Below are 25435 nucleotides of genomic sequence, written 5' to 3' on the forward strand. Positions count from 1 at the left end.
CACCACAGTAGAGTGGAATTGACATTTGAAGACCACTGTTAACTCACTCACTGATTGCAGGTTGCAATGACATTACACAGGGAAAAACATCTTACCTGATAGGCAGCAGGCCTCTTCACTCTGAATTTACCTCTTTGCACATACTTAAACCTTTGCATCATGGTTTTAGCTAAATACATTCAAAAAACAAAAATCATGTGACAAAAATGCCATGGTATAAATCATATGGAGATGTGCTGTGTAATAGTTTTATTACCATTGTTATTAGGGCAGAGTTTACATACACAACGTGATTTTGTTTCACTAATTTTTTGACGACGACATTTGACGAATCTTCATGAAACGTTGGCATAAAAAAGTTCAACCTTTTCAGCAGCTCCCTGGAATGTTTTGCACTTATTTGTGAAGCAGGGGCTTAGAAAAAGGTGGTCCCAAAACATTAATTTTCCATATTAACTCACATAGGAAGTCTTAGGACGTGATAACGGAAAACTGGCTGAATAGAATTATACCAAATTTGGCTTGAAGTTATAACTTTACTTATAAAGCGAGTGTGCTTTTTGTTATGTTGTGTTGTAATCTTTTAGGAGGTCTTAACAGAAAAATGGCTGAATGGAATGATAGCAAATGCGGCTAAATGTTAGAACTTTACTCATAAAGTGTGCTTTTTGTTATTTGGTATACACCCGTTCAGTAGTTTTTTGAGAAATTCACATTTAAAGAAGTCCTGTAAGTGGTCATGAAGGAGTTAAAAAGATTGATACCTGGAGGGTTGATCCTGCAGGAATCCCGCTAGATAGTCATTTTTACGTCGAGCGTAAGCGTACGGCCTCTTGTATACGTCAGTATACATATATCTCTGTGGGCCAAATGCGATTCCTTGCTTCTCATTTATTTGTCCTTTAAAAATTATTGCTTATTAGTGGCCAGTCCAGCCTCTTTGTCCCTCCTTCTTCCTCCAAGGGGCAGGGAATTAGTACAATATCCTTACGCTTTGTACTGTTGATCTGCTCGTGGGGTGACTATTTAATCATGTTTTCAACCTCGTGTTACACTGTAGCTGCTCGGCCCCTTGGCTGCTTACATTTTATTGCAGCATTAACCCTCTCAGTACCTTTCATTGGGCTGGCATTCTTTTGCTCAATTTAGTTCAAGAAAAACTTTATTTGGTTATCACAACCATAAAGCATAGTACTAAAGATAAATTACTTGATTAACAATTAATTTCCATGATTTAAACTAAAATACATTAAAAACCCTTGAAAATTAAAAAGTTTTTTACAATTCATCTATGTTGCCAACTCATTTATAGCCTAGTTAATTTTGTTTTATCTTCTTTACATAAGATGTTGTTGATCAAGGTAAGACATGTAACCCCTCGACAGATAAAAATAGTTGATGCACCCCCCAACCAACAAGTCACAGTTTGTCTACTGGTGCCAATGTTAAGATCATAAAAATTGGTTTTATGAGTCTCATTCTTGCTTCTTTCAAAGTAGGACAAACGCACATCAGGTGACATAAAGATTCGGTGTGGTATCCACATAAACTGCAGTTTTCATTTGGGAATTTTCCTTTCCATGATTGTCGTAAATCCTTTGTTTTGTTTCAAATTCTCCAAACCGATACATCAACATTTTTTTTTTTTTAAAACAATCAAAAATGTGCCTCCAACTAAGCTTGCGTTTTTTTTTAACATATGAGTTTATAACTGACCAGGAGTGTTTGCGTTTTACCAAAGCTCTTTTATCTCCGACAAGGGACAGATTTTTTGCAGTACAATTACACGCTTTATTAAATGCCGCCCTTTCCATCTTACTATCCCATGCCTCTTGTATGTCTAGAGTAGTTAGTGCTAATTGTAAATAGTCGCCCCATGTGTGCGATTTTTGCGAAACCAACTGAGCCTTTATTTCGGACCAGCAAAGGCTGTTCAGAGAGCGAGGATCTGCTGCACAGAGTTTCCAGCAAAATTGTATAAAAACCGATCGAAGCTGGAATTCCTGGTTTTGTTGACCAAATTCCAGACAGATCTGTGCAGGTGATGCACTTTTTGGAAGGATAAAAGCGGCTTTATACACCTTTGTCTGAATATTGTTTAAAACTTCATATTTCCGGATGTGCCATATATCCAACCCATATGCAATTGTAAGATTAATTGAGAGGCCATTACTTTCAAAAGATGACTATATGATGGGCAACTCAGTTTTTGTTTCAGTTGTTTGTAATCAAAGATTAGTGATTGTGCTCTTGCTTCCATTGCTCTTTTCTGTTCAGTAAAAGACATTCCTCGACCCAAATGTATCCCTAAATACTTATATGAACTGACTTCCTCTATTTGTTCCATTTTGGCAAACCACCTAGGGCCTGCTAATTGCACAACTTTTGTTTTTTTTCTTATTCATCTCTAGCCCTTGTTCATCAAAGTATGTTATCAGGTGGTTAACAACTCTTTGTCAGCTGATCAGGCTTTGGCTTAAGACCACAATATCATCTGCATATTGCTGATACTGTATATAGTCTCCTGACAACTTTGGAGGAAGCCCATTTATATTTGACAAATAAAGATGCAAGTCGGCAAGATACAAGTTAAAAAGACTTGGGGCCAAAACGCAACCCTGTTTAAGGCCATTATGAATGTTTATTTTGGAAGATAAGATGCTACCATCTCCCAACTTCACCCTTGCCCAGGTTTCAGTATGAAGGGTTACTATGGCGTCCAATAATTTTTACGGAAGGTCCCATCCTTTTAGTTTCACCCAAAGTCGTTCTCTTGGAACTCTGTCAAAAGCAGATTTGAGATTGATAAAACATACAAAAAGTCCTATATTCTTTAGAGCAGCAGCGGCCAAGTTTGAGATCGTGCCCATTCCTTGTCTGAAGCCAGTTTGATTTTTGGGGATTATAGCTTTTGCCTCAGTCCATGCTTGTAGATCTGACAGAATGCATGTTGCGTAGAGTTTTGCCTCCACATCCATCAAGGCGACGAGCCTGTAATTCCCAGGCTCATTACGACTTCCGTTCTTGTAAATGGGGTGGAATATACTCCCTTTCCACGATTTTAGGGTCTTATTTTGGGAGCACAAATGATTAAATAATGGCCTAGGATAATTGGCCCAGAAGTCTGGCTCTTGCTTGAAAAGTGCATTTGGAAGGCCGTTAGGCCCAGCTGCACCCTCCGTTTTCAGTTTTCTTATTACTTCCTTTAATAATGTGCTGTTAGTTAAGGGGGTTGGTCCGATGGGGCATAATTCCGAAAAGTCTTTTTCAATGTGCCCATTTTCCAAGATAGACACTTAGTAAATATATACTGCTTTTCCTCCCGCGCTATTTTCAGGTCATTTTCCAGACTAGGTTGCTTATCATTTGTTAAATGATTATACAGATTTTGAATATGTCGCCTCCAATTTACCTCACTTATTCCTTCCATTTGATACATTCTTGTTCCCTTTATTAGTTTATTTAGAATGTCCCAAAATTCGCTGCTGTTTGCCAGTTTACTGACCCATAGTAATTTCACCCAGGGATTAACCATATGTTCTTTTTTTTGCACCCCCTGCACTTCTCCTTGTATATCTTCCTCATATCTTTGATGTGTCGCTTATTTACTATTTTTCTTGCTCTTACTTCGCCAGTTCTTTTTCTCACCTCCCTTGCTATTTCCCTTTTTTGGTCATGAAGCTGGATAGTGTACCATGGTTCATGTATTCTTCTTTGCGACCCTGGGCGTCATGGGAGTACTGGAAATGTATTTACTAGGGATTTCCCTAATATTTCCCAAGCCTCTTCTAACTTTTGAACCCTCTGCTAACTACTGTTATTTACATGTTTATGCACTGCCTCCATGATAAATTTTATATTTTTTTACCACGCCATTTTAACTTCTTTAAATAATATATTACTGGCATTTCTGTTAGAGTTTTGGTGATTTTTTCTTGACTCAGGTTCGCATGTATGGCGAGAACGTGCGGGAAGTGGTCACTTTCAGGGCGAGATTGAATGTGGAATAATTCAACTGTATGGATTAATTGTTGCTTAACATTGTGTAATCAATCGTGGATTGTTTTTCCCCCTTAAGAAGGTAATGCCTGCAGGTTGGTCTCCCTTTGTTTTTCCATTTAAGATACATAGACCAAGTTTTTCCAATTCATGCTTTTGATTATCTACATCGTGTAGCTGTCGACGTACTCTTTTTTTCGGAGTGGTCCCTACTATTTTGGTATTAAAATTGCCTGAAATTATCAACTCGCAACATTGGAAGGTGGTTTGCAAAACCTTCATCAAATTTGTCAAACGAGAAAATGTATCCTTCTTCTCGTTTTTATTTGTATGAATATATATATTTAAAATCAACAACTGCCACTGCTTTACAATTACTGGATTTTTACCCTCCAATTTTACTACTTGCAGCCAAATTTCGCCCATGTCGAGGTCTTCCATATGCCAGTTTAATTTTTCTGTGACGTATAATGACAAACCCCCCCCTCGGGTGACCATATTTACAATTTTTTTCCGCCAAAATGTGGCTATCCTCGTAACCAACTATTGTTTTTGGGGTCAGATTCCACGTTTCTTGCAGTAATATAATATCAAAACCTTCTAAGAAAACTAGGGTCTCTGGATCCTGGCTCATTTCTCTAAAACCGTGAATGTTCCAAGAGCAAAACGTTATTTGGATTTCCTTGGGCATTCTTTTGTATTCTTCCTGAAGACAGTTCCCAGGCTTGTTTAGAATACAAATAATTAATTATTGTGGTTTTAAGTCTAAGTCTGCCTGCTTTAATTTCCTCTAGAAACAGGCACAAAAGCACTCAACAGCATGCCATCTAGCTACTGCAGCTCTAAATCAAGTAAAAAAGTTGAACCACTACTTAAAAACAGCCATTGTTTCAGTTCAATTAAGTCAACGCATCAAATGATACTTTTGTATGCATGCTGCTTGTGTTCTTTCCTATCCTCCAGGACCTGTGCTTGGTTGCTGGCTGAGGGGTTGGAAGTCTCTGCTCTTGGTTTAGTGCTGAGGCCAAAATGTTTCTTTCTGGAAGAATTGTTCCCTGTAAATATGCATTTGAATGTATTACATTAAATAAATGCAGAACAAGAACGCAGGGCCCGCACAAGGGGGGTGTGATGGCGCTGTATACTGACTTCAGAGTAGAGGGGCCTGTTCCCAAGTTTATTTTGCTTTTAAAAGCACTCACTGACACATTCCAGGCCTCAAGCAATTCCAGACGATGTCAAGATAACTCCAGTGATTAATGTTCTTGCTAGAGAGATGGAGTTGTCTAGTGAAAGAAGCTTTGACTCATTGCAAGGTAGCAGAGGGTCAATATTCCGGCTGCAAAGAAAGTGTACCATGCAGAAGACAAAATGCATAACATAACAAGGAGCAGGGAATTAGTACAATATCCTTACGCTTTGTTCTGTTGATCTGCTTGTGGGGTGACTATTTAATCATGTTTTCAACCTCATGTTACACTGTAGCTGCTCGGCCCCTTGGCTGCTTACATTTTATTGCAGCATTAACCCTCTCAGTACCTTTCATTGGGCTGGCATTCTTTTGCTCAATTTAGTTCAAGAAAAACTTTATTTGGTTATCACAACCATAAAGCATAGTACTAAAGATAAATTACTTGATTAACAATTAATTTCCATGATTTAAACTAAAATACATTAAAAACCCTTGAAAATTAAAACATTTTTTACAATTCATCTATGTTGCCAATTCATTTATAGCCTAGTTAATTTTGTTTTGTCTTCTTTACATAAGAGGTTGTTGATCAAGGTAAGATATGTAACCCCTCGACAGATAAGAATAGTTGATGCACCCCCCAACCAACAAGTCACAGTTTGTCTACTGGTGCCAATGTTAAGATCATTAAAATTGGTTTTAAGAGTCTCATTCTTGCTTCTTTCAAAGCAGGACAAACGCACATCAGGTGACATAAAGATTCGGTGTGGTATCCACATAAACGGCAGTTTTCATTTGGAAATTTTCCTTTCCATGATTGTCGTAAATCCTTTGTTTTGTTTCAAATTCTCCAAACCGATACATCATAAAAAAAAAATTTTAAACAATCAAAAATGTGCCTCCAACTAAGCTTGCGGTTTTGGTTTAACATATGAGTTTATAACTGACCAGGAGTGTTTGCGTTTTACCAAAGCTCTTTTATCTTCGACAAGGGACAGATTTTTTGCAGTACAATTACACGCTTTATTAAATGCCGCCCTTTCCATCTTACTATCCCATGCCTCTTGTATGTCTAGAGTAGTTAGTGCTAATTGTAAATAGTCGCCCCATGTGTGCGATTTTTGCGAAACCAACTGAGCCTTTATTTCAGAGAGCCAGGATCTGCTGCAAAGAGTTTCCAGCTAAATTTTATAAAAACCGATCAAAGCTGGAATTCCTGGTTTTGTAGACCAAACTCCAGACAGATCTGTGCAGGTGATGCACTTTTTGGAAGGTTAAAATCGGCTTTATGGGGGCGTGGCTACGCAAGCGGCGATGGCGGTTGCAGCCTGATAGAGCTCCCGCCGGCCCGCCATTGATCCGACGACTTATCCTGGTCCCCGACCCCCTGACACACAGCCAAAAACGGGGTTAAGGTCGCCGGCGGTGCCAGGGACCGTCCGGTGTGTTCGGAGACGATCCTGCACTTCCGAGCGGAGCTGGGCGGCAGGGTGCGCAGTGCGGCCTGGTGGACTGCGGAGCAGCCGGGGCCTCAATTTTGGGGCTGCCGAGGAGCGGGTTGCGGCCAAGGAACGGCGGCGGCGCCCGCCTGCCCTGGGGCGGAGAGACTGCTGGCGCATCATCCTTCCGAGGCCTGGCTGGGCCTGAGGGCAGTGTAGACGCGGCGGACGGCCCGGAGCGGCAGAGGCGGCCTGGTGGCCCGGGCGCAGCCGGGACCTCGATTTTCGTGGCCTGGTGTCAGAGGCCGGCGGCATAAGGGGGAGACGGACGCCCTGGAGAGCCCTATCGGCGGCGACTGTGCCGAGGCGATTCCGCAGCATTCCAGCAGCAACTGTGAGTAGTGGGGGCCCCCCACACCCCCCTCCCCCCCCCCCGAGCCCACGGACCAGAAGGGACGACATCGCTGTGGTGCGAGACGCAGGGGGTCCACGCTCCGACTGGACAAGCGATACCGGTCACGGCGAGCTACGACCATTGGCGGCTGGTGTGGGGGCAGTGACTGAGATCCACACGGCGGTATATCCAACACTAAGCCGGTCCGGAGCGCCCAGTCTGCGATTCCCACGGGCGGCAGTCCAGTGACCCTACTACCTGCCACCATGACCAGGGGGGGTACTAGCTCCACTAAGCAAGTCACCATTGATAAATTCACCGGGCCTAGTGGGGGCCCCGGGTCGTCAGGGGGGCGGCCCGCCTGGAGGGGGGCCAGACAACGCGGCCCTTATGGCGGCCATAACCCAATCACGAGACATGCTGGACGCCAAGATAGGGGCCGTAGGCGCAGATGTGACATTATTGCGCCAGGACCTGAGGAACGCAGTGGCGCGGATCACGGAGGCAGAATCCAGGGTGTCGGTGGTGGAGGACGATGTGAGTAGCCTTAAAAAGAGGATGGCGGCGATGGAAACTGCGCAGCGGATTACAGCGCTCCGCGTGGAGGATGCAGAAGGGCGGGCGCGCCGTAACAACCTCCGCTTCCTTGGTTTTCCAGAGAGCTGTGGGAAGAGTGGCATGGAACAGTTCCTTACACAGTGGCTTGAATCATGGATGCCCCCGGGGTCGCTGTCTACATGCTTTATTATTGAAAGGGCGCACCGTGCCCTGACACAGAAACCACCGGAGGGTGAGCGACCTAGGGCGGTGATCGCACGGCTGTTGAACTACCATGACAGGGACGCCATCTTGAGGGAAGCTAGGAATAAAGAAACTCTCTTATGTGAAAATCAGAAGATCTTGATCTTCCCGGACTACACTAAACTCGTCCAACAGCAGCGCCACTCCTTCATGGCAGCCAAGGCGAAGTTGAGGGGCCTAAAGCTACAGTATTCCCTGCTGTATCCGGCGCGCTTGAGAGTGATCTTCCAGTCACGGACGCTATTCTTTGATACGCCGGAAGACCTGTTCAGATGGACTGATGAAACAGTGCAGGTCAGACCGAATCCGCAACCGGGGCTCAATCCGGGCTCCCCTGGGGGCTCGCCTCGGCCACAGCGTGACCGATCAACTAGACATGGACGAAGCAAACGCTCCAAATCACGCAAGCGGGCGGCCTCGGCGGATGACACGCAACACACTGCCAGAACCGAGGACTCTGAACAATCAAGCACGGATCATTGAAGTCTCCGGGGCCTCGGCTCCCTATTCTGCTACTGATGCTGCGAGTCCCAGATGGACACACTTGGTCGCCTGAGACCCGCTGGACTGCTGGCTGTATCGCAGCCTTGTAACAGCGCTGCCAATGTTTACGGAGAGTAGATGAGGCTGTTTTGGGGGGGGGTTCGGGGACTGCATAATGGTGGCTGCCACTCTCCCGTTGTGAGAGGGTCACTGAGGGGAGGGGGTGAGTTTGCTGTTCCTTTTTGGGATGTTGGGATCCATTGGTATGAGTGGGCCTGAGCCCACTGTTTCGGTCTCGGGACTACTCATACCGCGACAGGTACTTCATGGTTCAGTGAGGTATAGGGTGGGGGGAGGCGGGGGACGGGCGGTCGGGGTTGTGGCTGCTGAGTTGGGGTTTGGGTGTGTTGGGGACTGGGGGGTCGGGGGGTTGGTGATGTTCTCTGGGGTAGATAGTACAGTGCATGTGTGTGTCGAGATAATGATTCATGTGGCGCGTGGTGGGTGGCGCTGGAGTGGGGGGCTCATGTGGTGGACTCCGAAAGACTATGGCTGATTCGATTCACCGGACTCAAGAGGACTCTATGCGAGTGGTTACATGGAATGTCAGGGGGTTGCTAGACAAAATTAAGCGTGGGGCAGTGTTGCGATGGGGCAAGAGAGCTGCGGCGGATGTGTTATTGCTCCAGGAAACTCATATGATGGGCACGAAGGCGCTGGGCCTGCAGAGGTTTGGCTATCAACAAGTTTTCCATGCCGGGTTTACTCGGGGATCCAGGGGAGTGGCCATATTGATACACCGTAGAATAGCATATGTGCACGAGAAACACTGGACGGATCCACAGGGTCGCTACCTGTTTGTGAAAGGCAAGGTGGGCACGGAGCCCATAGTGTTTGGGAGTGTGTATGCCCCCCCCCCCCCTGCAGTGGGCCCTGGCTGAGAGGCTGTTCTCTGTGTGGGAAGATATATCTGAGTCGGTGGCAGTAGTCGGGGGTGATTGGAATGACGTAATGGATGTATGTATGGATCGCCGGAGGCGCCTGGAGACGGCTGAATCTCCTTCCCCGTCCCTTCCACCCACTAGACTGCATGCAATGAGTGAGGGGCTGGGCTGGGTGGATGCTTGGCGACATATGCACCCTGCGACTCGTGAATATACCTACTTATCGGCGGTACACGGATCCTTCTCGCGCATAGATTATATATTCTTACCTCGTGACTGCCTGAGTAGAGTAAAGAGCGCGGCCATCTTGCCGAGAGGCCTATCCGACCATTCCCCGGTTTCCGTTAATGTAGACCTCCTGCGGGCACGGCAGCCATTCAGGTGGAGGATGTCCTCGTGGCATCTGCTACAGCCCGCGTATACTAAACATTTGCGAGAAACCATAGATCACTACTGGCGGGAGAACCTGTTAGAGGGGGCGGACGTGGAGGTAGTATGGGAGGCGATGAAGCCTACCGTGCGTGGAGTGGATATCGCGTTGTGCTCGGAGGCCCGTAGGCGGCGCCGGGAACAAACTGTGGTGGCGGCCGAGCGAGTGGCGACCCTAGAACAGGAACGCCGCGAGGGTGGTGATGAGGTCGGGCTCAGGCTGCTTTTACAAGCTCAGCAATCGTATGCATCCCTCTTGATGGATGAAGCCAGACAGGCGTGGCTGGCCACCAGAAGTAGGGTGTATCAGTGGGGGGACAAGTCATGCTCCATGCTCCATCGCCTATGTCAACACAACTTTCAACCCCTCGTGCTGCCGGGCATTGTAGACGGTAATGGGGGGGTCCTGACTGACCCTTGCGAGCTGGCGGTGAGCTTCGCCTCATACTTCGAAGCCCAATACGCCTCATGTGACCGATTGCCTGAGAGTGACCTCGACCGGTTTTTCGCAGATTTACCGCCCGTACGGGTGTCGGACGAGACCAAGGAGATCCTAGATACACCCCTCACAGCGGAGGAACTGGGTGACGCTCTGGGGCAGCTCAACGCGGGTAAGGCTCCTGGCCCTAATGGCTACCCGTGTGAATTTTTTAAGAAATTTCACGTACAGCTGGGGCCGCACTATCGCCGGGTTCTTGAAGTGGCGAGGACGCGGGGCGTGCTACCCCCCGATTGGCGCCATGCCGAAATAGTAGTATTTCAGAAGCCTGGTAGACCCCCAGGCAGCCACGACTCGTACAGACCGATTTCCCTCATCAACGTAGAGGCCAAAATATTAGCTAAGGCCCTAGCAAACCGCCTGGCTCCATATATTGCAGACCTAGTCCACTCGGATCAGGCAGGCTTCATGCCCCACAGGGCAACACGACACAATATTAGACGGGCACAGGCGGCATTGGACGCTGTTGGAGCCTTGGGGGACCAGGCGGCACTGCTATTGGCCGATATCAACAAGGCTTTTGATTCGGTCAGCTGGTCGTACCTATTCACACTGCTATCGTGGCTCAACCTGGGCCCGGTTTTTCGGTCCTATATCAAACTACTTTATACGGACATCACGGCATCGGTGCGAGTCGCCGGGGCGGTGTCAGAGACATTCCGCATTGGCCGGGGGACTAGGCAGGGGTGCCCTCTTTCCCCCTATCTTTTTGCCTTGGCAATGGAACCCCTAGCGGCCAGAGTTCGCAGCGATGCCTTGATACGGGGCTTCGACTGGAATCCCACACTATCGGATAAAATTGCATTATACGCGGACGATGTCCTCTTCTTCCTTACCGATTTACGGCACTCCGGCCCACGTGTTCTGGAGGTCATGCAACTGTTTGGGGAGGTGTCGGGTCTCTACCTCAACGTACGTAAATCCACCCTATGGGTATTACATGGGGACACAGTGACAGATCCCTGGGCTTCGGAATTGCAAATGGCCACAGATGGTTTGAAATACCTTGGAGTGTTCCTCTCCAACTCGGTGGACACGGCCTGGGAACGCAATGTACTGCCCGTATGGGAGCGGGTCCAGACAGATCTCAAAACCTGGTCCAGAATGCCCCTTTCAATTTTTGGCAGGTCGGCTATCTTTAAGATGGTTGCACTGCCGCGCCTACTCTACCAACTACAGAACCATCCGTATCCTATTCCACCCCAATGGTTTCGGCAGGTCGACTCAGTGCTGGGCCGTTTCCTGTGGGCCGGTGGTGCTGCCAGGGTAGCGCTGCGCACCTGCTTTCTGTCCACGTACTGTGGGGGTCTGGCCACCTCAGATATACAGTCGTACTACCAAGCCGCTCATCTCCTTGTTCTAAATGAATGGTGGTATGTTGACGGTGGAGATCCGGCCTACGCCCTAGAACGTGCGTTAATGGGGGATAACTCGCTCCACACCATCCTATACTCACCCCGGCTACGTCGGCCATTGCCGAGAGTCACCAAACTTGTATTTGCAATATGGCGGCAAGCCCTGCGTCGTATGGGCTGGTGGGGTAGACTGACCGCGGAAACGCCGCTGTGGCGCAACGGTCTACTACCAGAACTTTCTAAACTATCAGGCTTCGATGGCTGGGACTCAATCGGCATTTCGCAGCTCGGCCATGTGATGTCTGGGACGACCCTCAAGTCCTTTCAGGCTCTTAGTGCTGAATTTGGTATGCACCAGTCTCAATTTTATCGCTATTTGCAACTTAGACATGCATTGACGCCCAGTATAACTAATCTTGACTCGCTCCCAGAGTTCAGCCCGATCGAGGCGAAGGTGTTTATGGGCGACCTCGGAGACAAAAAAGTATCGCGCATTTACCAGACCATGGTCATACATTGCTCTTCCACTCTTCTTCAGCTGAAGGCGAACTGGGAGGCCGACATAGGGCCGCTAGATGAGGATGATTGGCGGGAGGCATTGGAATCCCCGAGGGGGGCGGCTATAGCAATAAGGTTTCGCCTCATTCAGTTCAAGATCTTGCACAGGGCCTATTATACTAGAGAGCGTCTTTGGAGAGCGGGCCTGATTGAGTCCCCGGAGTGTCTGAGGTGTGGAGCGGAGATGGGTACATTGCTCCACACGATGTGGTCGTGCTCACAACTAGTTGGCTTTTGGAGGGGTGTATGGAGTTGCCTGTCAGAGGTGTTGGGCTGGACCCTTCCCCGTACCCACCGCCTGGGCCTACTGCACGTCCTGGAAGGGGTGGGTGGTAATGTTTATAAACGTCACTTGCTCCTCCTGGGGCTAATGGTAGCCAAAAGAGACTTGGCCCGTGCGTGGAAGGAGGTGAGGCCCCCCCCCTTGACTGCGTGGAAAGCAGGCTTAGATTTCTGTATGGGTCTGGAGAGGCCAATCTTTGAAGCACGAGGGTGCCCTCGTAAACATTTCAAGATATGGAAGAGGTGGGCGGACTACAGAGGTTTGACACTAGATCCCCCAGAGGAACCGGAGGAGGACCTATAGCCCAGCATGCTCCGGCGGAGCCCGCTCCCACACACACACTAGATGCGTCATGAGTTTTCGTACATATGATTCCCACACACATGCATGGGGTTAGGGAGGGTTGAGGGAGGGTTCGGGGAGTTGGGTGGATAGATTCTTGAAAAGATGAAGATAGGGTTGATGCTCTTGTATACCATTGATTTTGCTGATTCATTGCTTGGACGCTCGGATTTATTTTGTGATTGTACTCACAATGTCTAGTGGTATCGTCCTGATTGTGGGATGCCACTTTATTTCCTCTGCTCATCTTTATCAATAAAATTGTTGTGAAAAAAAAAAAATCGGCTTTATACACCTTTGTCTGAATATTGTTTAAAACTTCACATTTCCGGACGTGCCATATTTCCAAACCATATGCAATTGTAAGATTAATTGAGAGGCCATTACTTTCAAAAGATGACTATATGATGGGCAACTCAGTTTTTGTTTCAGTTGTTTGTAATCAAAGATTAGTGATTGTGCTCTTGCTTCCATTGCTCTTTTCTGTTCAGTAAATGACATTACTCGACCCAAATGTATCCCTACATACTTATATGAACTGACTTCCTCTATTTGTTCCATTTTGGCAAACCACCTAGGGCCTGCTAATTGCATAACTTTTGTTTTTTTTCTTATTCATCTCTAGCCCTTGCTCATCAAAGTATGTTATCAGCTGGTTAACAACTCTTTGTAAGCTAATCAGGCTTTGGCTTAAGACCACAATATCATCTGCATATTGCAGATACTGTATATAGTCTCCTGACAACTTTGGAGGAAGCCCATTTATATTTGACAAATAAAGTTGCAAGTCGGCAAGATACAAGTTAAAAAGACTTGGGGCCAAAACGCAACCCTGTTTCAGGCCATTATGAATGTTTATTTTGGAAGATAAGATGCTACCATCTCCCAACTTCACCCTTGCCCAAGTTTCAGTATGAAGGGTTACTATGGCGTCCAATAATTTTTACGGAAGGCCCCATCCTTTTAGTTTCACCCAAAGTCGTTCTCTTGGAACTCTGTCAAAAGCAGATTTGAGATTGATAAAACATACAAAAAGTCCTATGTTCTTTAGAGCAGCTTTCTCCGTGAGAATTGCTAACGCAGCCAAGTTTGTGATCGTGCCCATTCCTTGTCTGAAGGCAGTTTTATTTTCGGGGATTATAGCTTTTGCCTCAGTCCATGCTTGTAGATCTGACAGAATGCATGATGCGTAGAGTTTTGCCTCCACATCCATCAAGGCGACGAGCCTGTAATTCCCAGGCTCATTACGACTTCCGTTCTTGTAAATGGGGTGGAATATACTCCCTTTCCACGATTTTAGGGTCCTATTTTGGTAGAACAAAAAATATTAAATAATGGTGTAGGATAATTGGCCCAGAAGTCTGGCTCTTGCTTGAAAAGTGCATTTGGAAGGCCGTTAGGCCCAGCCGCACCCTCCGTTTTCAGTTTTCTTATTACTTCCTTTAATAATGTGCTGTTAGTTAAGGGGTTTGGCCCGAAGGGGCATAATTCCTAAAAGTATTTTTCAATGTGCCCATTTTCCAAGATAGACACTTAGTAAATACATACTGCTTTTCCTCCCGCGCTATTTCCAGGTCATTTTCCAGACTAGGTTTCTTATCATTTGTTATATGATTATACAGATTTTGAATATGTCGCCTCCAATTTACCTCACTTATTCCTTCCATTTGATACATTCTTTTTCCCTTTGTTAGTTTATTTAGAATGTCCCAAAATTCGCTGCTGTTTGGCAGTTTACTGGCCCATAGTAATTTCACCCAGGGATTAACCATAAGTTCTTTTTTTGCACCCCCTGCACTTCTCATTGTATATCTTCCTCATATCTTTGATGTGTCGCTTATTTACTATTTTTCTTGCTCTTACTTCGCCAGTTCTTATTCTCACCTCCCTTTCTATTTCCCTTTTTTGGTCATGAAGCTGGATAGTGTACCATGGTTCATGTATTCTTCTTTGCGACCCTGGGCGTCATGGGAGTACTGGAAATGTATTTACTAGGGATTTCCTTAATATTTCCCAAGCCTCTTCTAAGGTTTGAACCCTCTGCAAACTACTGTCATTTACATGTTTATGCACTGCCTCCATGATAAATTCGATGTTTTTACCACGCCATTTTAACTTCTTTAAATGATATATTACTGGCATTTCTGTTAGAGTTTTGGTGACATTTCTCTGACTCAGGTTCGCATGTACGGCGAGAACGTGCGGAAAGTGGTCACTTTCAGGGCGGGATTGAATGTGGAATGATTTAACTGTATGGAGCAAATTGTTGCTTAACATTGTGTAATCAATCGTGGATTGTTTTTTTCCACTTAAGAAGGTAATGCCGGCAGGTTGGTCTCCCTTTGTTTTTCCATTTAAGATACATAGACCAAGTTTTTCCAATTCATGCTTTTGATTATCTACATCGTGTAGCTGTCGACGTACTCTTTTTTTTCGAAGTGGTCCCTATTATTTTGGTATTAAAATTGCCTGAAATTATCAACTCGCAACATTGGAAGGTGGTTTGCAAAACCTTCATCAAATTTGTCAAGCGAGAAAATGTATCCTTCTTCTCCTTTTTATTTGGATGAATATATATATTTAAAATCAACAACTGCCACTGCTTTACAACTACTGGATTTTTACTCTCCAATTTTACTACTTGCAGCCAATTTTAGCCCATGTTGAGTTCTTCCATATGCCAGTTTAATTTTTCTGTGACGTATAATGACAAACCCCTCCCTCGGGTGACCGTATTTACAATTTTTTTCCACCAAAATGTGGCTATCCTCGTAACCAACGATTGTTTTTGGGGTGAGATTCCACGTTTCTTGCAGTAATATAATATCAAAACCTTGTAAGAAAACTAGGGTCTCTGGATCTAAAACCGTGAATGTTCCAAGAGCAAAACGTTATTTGGATTTCCTTGGGCATTCTTTTGTATTCTGCCTGAAGGCAGTTCCCAGGCTTGTTTAGAATGCAAATAATTAATTATAGTGGTTTTAAGTCTAAGTCTGCCTCCTTTAATTTCCTCTAGAAACAGGCTCAAAAGCACTGAACAGCATGCCATCTAGCTACTGCTGCTCTAAATCTAGTGAAAAAGTTAAACCACTACTTAAAAACAGCCAATGTTTCAGTTCAATTAAGTCAACGCATCAAATGATACTTTAATATGCATGCTGCTTGTGTTCTTTCCTACCCTCCAGGACCTGTGCTTGGCTGCTGGCTGAGGGGTTGGAAGTCTCTGCTCTTGGTTTAGCGCTGAGGCCAAAATGTTTCTTTCTGGAAGAATTGTTCCCTGTAAATATGCATTTGAATGTATTACATTAAATACATGCAGAACAAGAACGCAGGGCCCACGCAAGGGCGGTGTGATGGCGCTGTATACTGACTTAAGAGCAGAGGGGCCTGTTCCCAAGTTTATTTTGCTTTTAAAAGCACTCACTGACACATTCCAGACCTCAAGCAATTCCAGCCGATGTCAAGATAACTCCAGTGATTAAAGTTCTTGCTAGAGAGATGGAGTTGTCTAGTGGAAGAAGTTTTGACTCATTGAAAGGTAGCAGAGGGTCAATATTCTGGCTGCAAAGAAAGTGTACCATGCAGAAGACAAAATGCATAAAATGTAAATAGGTCAGTGGGTTACTGCTTTTCTGTTACTCGTAGACCACTAACGTTCAGATGCAATTAATTAGTTATAAAGCACCACTCATTCTGGTGTAGGGTGTCAAAGCATTTTGCATCACACAAATTACGCACTGGCAATCAATCATATGTGTATAAATTAGCGTAAAGTAAATGTTACAGAAAACAGAGGACTTCAGGGTGTAGGAGTCACAAGTCATGCATATTGGTAGGCAGCATTGCTAAAGAGCGCTTAGGCTCCAGAAGCATAAACTCAGAACTGAAAACAGCACACCATAGTTGGGGTTTCTCTTAAATAAAAAGAACCGATTTCTACCCAGATGAACCATTTTTGCAACATTAATTTCTGATCTAATCTATACTTTGCAGTGCATGCAGTTCTATGATGACAATTATTAAAGTCACTGTTTTAGGTTAGGATTTAAAGGGTGGTGGTGATGAAGGAATCCGCAGCACTAAGCCTTACCTCAACAGCACCTCAGCACCAACTCAGCATCAGCGCAGTACCAACACAGCACCAACTCAGCACCACCTCAACACCAGCGAAGCACCACTATAACATCTGCACTGCACCATCTTAGCTTTAGCACAGCATTATCTCAGCATAAGTGCCCCACCACCAATGCAGCCCAACTTCAGCAGCAACTCAGCACCAACGCAGCACCACTTCAGCAAAGGTGGACTACCACCTCAGCACAGCACCAATTCAACCTCACTCAGCACCACCTGAGCACTAGCTCAGCTCCACCTCAGATCCAGTGGACCACCTTAGCATCACCCAGCACCCCAACAGCATCACTCATCACCACCTCAGCATCACTCAGCATAGCACCACCTCCTCATCAGTGAACCACCACGCAGTGCAGCACCATCTCAGCTTCAGTGCAGCAACACCTCAGCATCAGTGCAGCACAAGCGCATCACCATCTTCGCATTAGCACAGCACCACCTGAACACCACCACCTCAGCATCAGCACAGCCCCATCCCAGCATCAGCACATCACTACCTCCTCATCAGTGCAGCACCACCTGAGCACCAGTGCAGCGCACCACCTCAGAATGACTCAGGTCAACCTCAGCATGACTCTGCAGCACCTCAGCACCAAAGCAGCCCCACCTCAGCAGCAACTCAGCACCAATACCTCACCACTTCAAAATCAGCACAGCATAACCTCAGCACAACACCAACTCAACATTTCTCATCACCACCTGAGTACTAGTGCAGCACCACTACCTTAGCATGAACCAGCACCTCTGCATCACTCAGCACAACCTCATATGCTCCTCAGCATCACCTCCTCATCAGTTCACTACCAACTCAGCACCAGCGCAGCACCACCTCAGCACCAACGCAGCACAACATAAACATCAGCACAATTTTTGCATCAGTGCACCACCAACACAGCACCAATGTGAGACTGGTTGCATTTCCAATGCTTGTTTAAAACTGGAACCCTCTGATTGGCACAGGCAGCATTTACACCTTTGGGTCATTCAGGTACTGTGGTACCTAGGCTGTTACCGTGGTACTGAAAGATTTGATTAGCTGGCCCCAGCAAAATGCTGAGACATCGGTTACAGGACTCAGTCCGCAAGTCCTGAATATTATTTTCAAAACATATAGAAGGAGGCAGGGTGGACACACCCTTTGACAAGAAAAAAAATAAAATAAATATTGGAGATGGTAGTTAGTGCGGTACCCAGCGCGGACCCGTGTGTGATACCGCGGCAACCAGAATTGGGACTACAGTACAGTAAATCATTACAAAAATAAATATATCCAGCCCCAGAGGAGTGGCAGCAGAGGGCAAACAGGAGGGTCAGTGAAACCAAAGGGGCAGTGGCAGCAAAATGGATCAGGTAGGGAGGGAGAAGGGGCACGCACATGATAAATTGGGGGGGGGGCTTAGGGAGAGGGATAGGGACTGCAATGGAGGGCAGAGACAGCACAGAGGCAATGGCAGTACAACATGCAAGGTGGGAGGGACAGACACAAGGAGAATGGACGGAAGGGGGGCAGACACAGCAACAAAGGGCAGTGGAACCAGACATGTAGGGCCCGATTCACAGAATGAACTTAAGACTCAATCCTAAACTTACTACTATTTTGGCATTCACAGAATGAATTTACTACTTTTGGCATTCACAGAATGAACTTACTACCTTTGGTATTCACAGTAGTTAGGATTTTGTCTTAAGTTTGACTATAGACAGACTTAAGACAAAATCCTAACTTAAGTCTGTCTTACGTTTGTCTTAAGACAACCTTAAGACAAAATCCTAACTTCTGTGAATACCAAAAGTAGTAAGTTCATTCTGTGAATGCCAAAAGTAGTGAGTGCATTCTGTGAATACCAAAATAGTAGTAAGTTTAGGATTGAGTCTTAAGTTCATTCTGTGGATCGGGCCCATAGACTTTTTTTACAGTCTATCACTGCTAGGCAAACCCTGGCGGTGAGGAACAGTAAAATGTCAATGATGCCCCACCACCCCCGCCATGGATGATGGGAGTATCATTTTTTTAATTTTGAATAAGAAAATCCCAGTTTTCTTTTTCACATTTGTGGTTAGCCATTTAACCAGTTCTCGCACAACTAGATGTCCGTGGTTGATGTTTTGATCGTTTAGGCACTGGTTTTTACTAAAATAACTTTCAAAAGTGGTTCTACTGATTAGAGTTTTGTTGCTTTGGTGTTAAATCGTTTTTTTAAAATGTTCTCTATTTTTCTGGTTTGTGTGGGACTTTTCTTGTGCTGTATTTTCACTTTATTGCTGTTTGCGTGCTGTATAAATACTTTATACATTGCCCTTAAGTTAAGCCTCGCTGCTTTTTTGTGCCAAACTAGCCAGGGTTTTGTGGTTCACCATGCAAGGGATTGTGGCTGTTGCTTACAGGCCAGTCAACCAACAACTCAATTTCTCACAGCTGTTTGGTGTATCAGTCCACCTGCTATGGAGTGTTTGCGTTGCAGTGCATGATGACTATTTTACATCTCAATAGTATACTGAGTAATCACACATTACATTATTTATCTCAAAGATGCACTGCACTCCGAAAGCAATTGTTTTTGGTTTTGTCAGTGCTGCAGGCAGTTTTGAACAGGCCTTAAAATGCAAGCCAGATATATTGGTTTGCCAATGCTTCTTTTTCACAGGGAGAAAAGACGGCTGGCCACTTGTACCTTCCCACTCTACCTACAAAAGTACCTTAACCCGTTTACCGCGGCGAACATTCCACCGCTGTGCGGGTGTTCGACAGAGTCGGCGGGGCTGCGTCGGCCAACGGTCATGCGCAGCACCCAGCAGGTTCCGTGTTGGCTGACGCGAGCACGGAAGGGGTTAAGTATGTGCATTTCTAATTTGTTTATTGTTTTCAAGTCATTTATTGACATATTTTTGCCCTAATTTCTGTGAGTTCTTGTCTCATGTGACACCCACAACAGGAAACGTCTCCAAAGTCCCTTTTTGTTTTAAATTTCCAAAATACAAAGGTACATATGAGACAAAACCAACCACCAAAAGGAGACTTGGCAGCACTTGCTATTTCAGGTCAAATCATGCTAAAGAGGCCTCTGGTGCAAATAGTCATCTTCACATTTTCAGCAGAAAATGCTAAATTAAGAAATTACTTTGCATGTTTTTTTGTGTTGCTTGTCAATGAGGCTTTTGACATAATTTCCTCATTCAGATTCCACAATGACAACAATGATAGGCTGCTCTCGATAGAAGTTCAATGACGAAGCAATTAGTGTGTTGTATAGTAAATGCATACCACGTTGACCAATTATGAGGAACCAGCTGCAACACAACATACATTTCAGGGAAGTGAGAGATGCTAAAATGGAGATTTGAGCTCACCTGTGAAGAAAATGTAATCAAACTTGTTCTCCAGCAGCTCAGTGGTTTCCTGGGGTCCTCCGCACACTACAGCAAAACATTCCTAAAGAGAAGTTACAAGAGAGTAGTATAAGTACTCACTGCTCTATGCTTTGACAACAAACCAAAGACCTCTGCCCTAACTGAAAGATGACTCTTCAGCTAAGCTATGGTAAAGATATATAAACAGTCCCTCATCCTCCCCCCCCCCCGGTACCCTTCCCCAGGCACAAGCAGTGACCCTGTCATATGTTCCACCGGCACAACCAAAATCAGAACACTTTTCAAGTTTACCAAATATTGGCTTTGCCAGACCCTCCAGTTCCACATGCAGTCAACAAGCAAAATACCATCAACCATTTTGTAGGAAAATGCCCTTCTTGAATGGTCACCCCCCACACTTCATGCCCCAATGATGATGGTTATGACTCTAAAAGTGCATTGGAGCTTGCTGCCCAGGCCGCAATGCCAGTGATCACTCCCTAAACATACATAATGTAGCAAATTAGTACTCTCAATTGATAAGGACTGTAACCCTCTTATAAGTCTCCTAATAAAGTGGTACCAAGATGGGCATGGGTGTTAAAGGAGTCACCAGGGCCTGAACCATTATTTGTAACCACCCTGAGTGACCCAAGTAAACAGATGACAGCAGGCGTGCCATTGCAGGCTGCAGGAGCAGTGCAAACATCTGCCACTCGGCTTTGCCCTCACCTGGTCAAAACACCATATTTAATATATGTCAGTCACCCCTAAGGTAGGTCTCCTAAGCCGAGCAGGTAGGGCGCAGTATATTAATGGTGTGGAGATAGGAGATATAAATGCAACTTTATATGTTCCTGTAGTAGGCCTTTTCATTAAGGAATACTATAAGTAATTAGCGGTCCATAGGATAACATGGGCTGGCACACTCGAGGTTGCCAGCTAAATTATAGTACCGTCGAATATCATCATGTTTGGTATGAAAGAATATGCCTCTTCACCCGTGACATGATTCCCATGTCGGGGTTGATGTGCACTGCACCAAGGTGGCTAACTTAGATGTTGCCACCAAATCAAAGTAGAGAGCGAGGACTAGAAAAGCTAGTCCGTATGCCCAGGATTATATGTAATGATCAAATAGAACTAGCTATGTTTACAGGGGGGAGGGGGACTCAAAGAAGTACGCTAGCTAGCAAACCTGTTGGTTTGCTCATGAAGCCCTCACCCACCAACCTGGCTGGTGGCATGCTTCATCATCGGGCCCATCACTGTGACACCAAATGTGTCCCAGGTGTGCTTCGACGCCAGATTACTGCGGAGCTGGTATATTTGCTGAGTGTGCAGTGTAGTGAGTGAGAAAGTGAAGTTAAAAGCTATACAGTAGGTCTCAGTACCCGAGGATAAATAAATAAGTTTTATAACTGGGCCTCTGTTAGCAATAAAAAAGGCAGTTAGACGCGGTGGAGTGCAAATTAAGACCTCCTGCGTCTTGTGTGGTCTACATGTTTCAGCCAGGCCTTATTAAATTTAAAACTGGCTTTCCTCAGGACCAAGTGAGTATGTGTATAAGGTGCAAAAAAACTAAATTATAGTGTTTGTGTTGTTGGTTTATGTGTCGCACTCTCTAAGGTGCGATTACATGTAAGAGGGGGATTCCCTCTAGTTTTGGCAGGCTGTTTGCTGTCAAAAGCTTCGTTGGGTCACCTGGCAGAGAAAGAGACCGGTATTTCCGGTCTAGATCCTCCTTGGACCTATCGTCCTTCTGCGGTGCCCAGAACCGCAGCGTTCATATTAGCCACACAGTGATTTCCTTGGCTCTGAACTCATTTAGATAGGCTTTTAAAGGGGTCTAATTGCTCATGGCATCTGCCGAGCACGTCCACTATAACCGGCCTCTGAGCCCAGAAGCAAATCTCTCCCTGACTTCTATGTACCCAAAACTGAAAGAACCCGTGGTCTCTGGCTCCCCTTTTCTGCTTACACCAGTTATGCTCTACTGGCAGAGTTCCCTGCCCTCTCTCTGGATGACTCTAAATTTGCTCTAATATCCTTCATGGACTTCTTCTTCTACTTGCCCTGTTCGATTCTTCCTCTGGCAGTCCAATTATTGTGCGAGCATTAGGAGGTGTCTACAACCACTAACCCTCTACAGCCCATCAAATCCGAGGGGCAACCACAGCACACAGGCAGCCAACACGTGCTCTCTCAGGTCAAGTTCCATCACTGCTCACACCATTTACAGGCCTGACCGATGCCTAAACAGCCATCCCATCAATGCTATCTGCAACTTTATACATCACATGCATACATGATACATCTGAGCACAGTGGCTAACTCAGAGATTTGTGTTGACCACAAAGTTATTCAGGTGTAGTTGTGACACTCAGAGCACTATTAGCAGGAGCTACTACATTGAGCCAATTTTTGTTTGGCGGTCATCTTGCACTCAATCGGCCAATTGTATGGCATCTCAATATTCCCTCACTTGTGGGTCTCATCAGGAGAAGAAGGGCAAAGTGCCAATGAGTGCCACAACACGCCAGAGAACAGCCAGAATTCATCAGCAACCAAGTACCACAGAGTTTAGCAAAGGGGATCCTCCAGCAAGCTAGATTTAAGGCTACTTGGCAGATGTCACCACAGTTGTGGAGGAGCATCGTACCGCTGTTGCTCTGGTACAGCCACAAAGTGTACCAGAGGGTCTAGGTCAGGCAGGCCCACCAAGGGCAGCATGGTTTCTCCTTGGACTTCTTCCAGTCTTCCAGCTCCAAGGACATCCCAGACCTACAGGTAATGTCAGGGTGTTTTTTTTAAAAACAGGGTTATCATTTCTAGTTGAATAAACTTCAAGATGCACGAGGGGTTGCAGTAGATCCCTGCATGACACATCTCGTTCATGGAGTCTACCTAATTTCTACAGCTAGCTCCATTGAAAACTGTGCCACATTAAAATCTATCAAGAAAGCTTTTTGCTACAGATATGCCCCAAAACAAACCCTGGAGGCGGAAAGGTATCATACCGGGTCAAGGTAGCGAGGCAGCAGATCGGAGACCAACTTCTCTGTATTTTGGCTGATCTCAGATGGCTTCAGGATGCAGCAGTTTCCTACAAGGTAAAAAAGAAACACACAAGTCAGACAACCTCTGGAGGTCAAAGCTGTACCTATGGGTGTATAGAAGTCAATGGTGTGTGGTATGTTGTTTTATGTTGCAGGTATTTATGAAGCACATGCCTGTCACAGAAGTGGGCTTCTAGCCAATTTTAGAATTGTCAGAGGAGCTTTGAGGCACTATTCTGAACTGTTCATGTGTTTGTGTGTGTGAGTGTGTGTATTTGTAAGAGTGTGTGTATATGTGTGTGTCTGTGTGTGTGTGTGCCCCCAAATCGTTCCGGTGTTCACGCGGGGTGGGGGGCAGGAAAAAGGGATCTAGCAAGGGAAATCAAGATTCAATCAGAGAAAGTGATGTCAGTGTGGCAATGACACAACATGTTGTCAGCAGTCAGCTGGTGTCAGTGTGGTGAATGAAGAGATAAAGGCAGGTTTGAGGAGGTCAGTGTCTTCAGGTTAACCCACTACACTGTAATAGAAAAGATAAGATGGGTAGTTGCACTTGGGAGGAAGGCAGAGAGTGTGGTGTGGTGGTGAGGGCAATGTATTGCCACCTACTGACCTCTTGGTTCTGTGCATGGAGGGGGTATGAAGGGGTTAAACTGGGGCAGAATGTGGCCGATGTTAGTTGAAAACGCATGTTGACAGTGGGTGTAGCAGGAACACAGCAACATATGAAAGAAGATCAGGTGATGTGAATTAGCGCTGCGGTGGGATGGTTAGACGCGCCGGATGTAGGATGGTGTTGGAGGGCGGCCTATAAGATGGTGTGGGAGCCTTGGGTTTGGGAAGCTGTAGGAGTCATAGCTGTGGGATTCTGTTGGAGCACTGGCTGCAGGAATGTGGACTGTGGGATGGTGAAAGAACGGTAACTGCAAGAATAGTGTGGGAGCATTGGCAGTGGGACAGTGAAGAAGGGCTGGCTGTGGAAGGGTGTAGGAGCGATGACTTTCAGATAATTATTGTAAGACATTGGGTTGTTGTTTGGGGGGAGTGTGAGCCCTTTTTAAGAAACAGTCACAATCCTTGTCAGGTTGAAATACAGAAGTCACTAAGTTAAGCTGTAAGTAACCCTCTAGTAACTTGGCACAACAGCAGTCAGGCTCGACTTAGAGGCAAAGTATTTATGCAGCACTCAAACAGTAATCAAGTGAAAATATAACTCAAGACAAATCCCATACTAATCTAGAGAAATAGAGTAGAATGCAATACAGAACTTGACTCCAAAATGACAAAAATCCAAACAGTAGACCCAGAGATATGCAATTACAAAGATGTAGATAGATATAGCACCTAAAACACGAAGTGCCACTCACGCTCTTCTGGTCTTGCTAGATTGGGGAAATCACAAGTTCAGTCCACCTGCAATGGTGCGTGGGCAAGACACAGGGAACAGGTTAGTCCCACGAGTCCCAAGCGAAGAGTTCAGTTTGCCATTGAGGAGGTTTCAAGGAGCAGAGAGAGCGTTGCCATGGTCATCGCTGCAGTGAGAAGAGCAGGCCGGGAGTCGCAGATGGTCATTGCAGGAGCATTGAATAGGTGGTCACTGTAGGTTGTCAATGCTGTTGCGTGAAGTGCTGATGTTGTGTTGCCTGTAGTCACTGGTGATTGTTGTAGCTCGAAGAGTCAGATTCACCAGAGCTTTGTGTTGGTTGTCGCCGCAGGTGGCAAAATCTTGCCGTGAACGAGCTCAGTCATAATTGTGAATATCCCAAAACTTCAGGATTTCTCCATTTCTTTCAGGAGGAGCTCATCTGAGGCCAACCAAGGGTCCAGGTTCAGTGAGGCACTCTTGGAGATCTCGAACTCATTCCAGCAGAGGCCAGCAGTGCTCAGACAGGTCCAGTTGCAGGGCTAGTGCAGCAGGTCAGCTGGGAAGTTGCAAGAAGGGAGCGTATGTCCCTGTAGCTCTGAACAGGAGGCCGGCCGGCCAGCCAGCTAACCCTTGGAGCCACTTCATGTAGCATGGGATGAAAGGAGCAGGTCCAGACTTCCTTCTCAGGCAGTAGGGCAGGCCTCAGGCACCAGGGCAGGTCTCAAGCAGCATAGCAGCCCTCTGGCAGTAGGCCAGTCCTTCTTCTTTAGTATCCACAGGTACAGGAGGGTACTAAAGAGATGGCCTGAG

The 25435-nt window shown here is 45.9% G+C and overlaps 2 protein-coding genes across 2 annotated transcripts in view; both read right to left on the reverse strand.

Annotated features, from left to right (window-relative positions):
* The window catches only part of LOC147736541 (aldehyde dehydrogenase family 3 member B1-like), a 404208-nt gene that overhangs the window by 307306 nt on the left and 71467 nt on the right, over window positions 1-25435 (reverse strand). The window lies entirely within an intron of this gene.
* The window catches only part of LOC147736542 (aldehyde dehydrogenase family 3 member B1-like), a 288913-nt gene that overhangs the window by 73586 nt on the left and 189892 nt on the right, over window positions 1-25435 (reverse strand). Inside the window, exons 5-6 of the mRNA XM_086953282.1 lie at window positions 23221-23306; window positions 20201-20282 (exon numbers count right to left, since the gene is read on the reverse strand). Coding sequence (XP_086809408.1) covers window positions 20201-20282; window positions 23221-23306 — 168 coding nt within the window. The remainder of the gene's footprint in view (window positions 1-20200; window positions 20283-23220; window positions 23307-25435) is intronic.

Source organism: Lissotriton vulgaris, chromosome 1_2 (assembly GCF_964263255.1).
Source record: "Lissotriton vulgaris chromosome 1_2, aLisVul1.2, whole genome shotgun sequence".
Lineage (NCBI taxonomy): Eukaryota > Metazoa > Chordata > Amphibia > Caudata > Salamandridae > Lissotriton > Lissotriton vulgaris.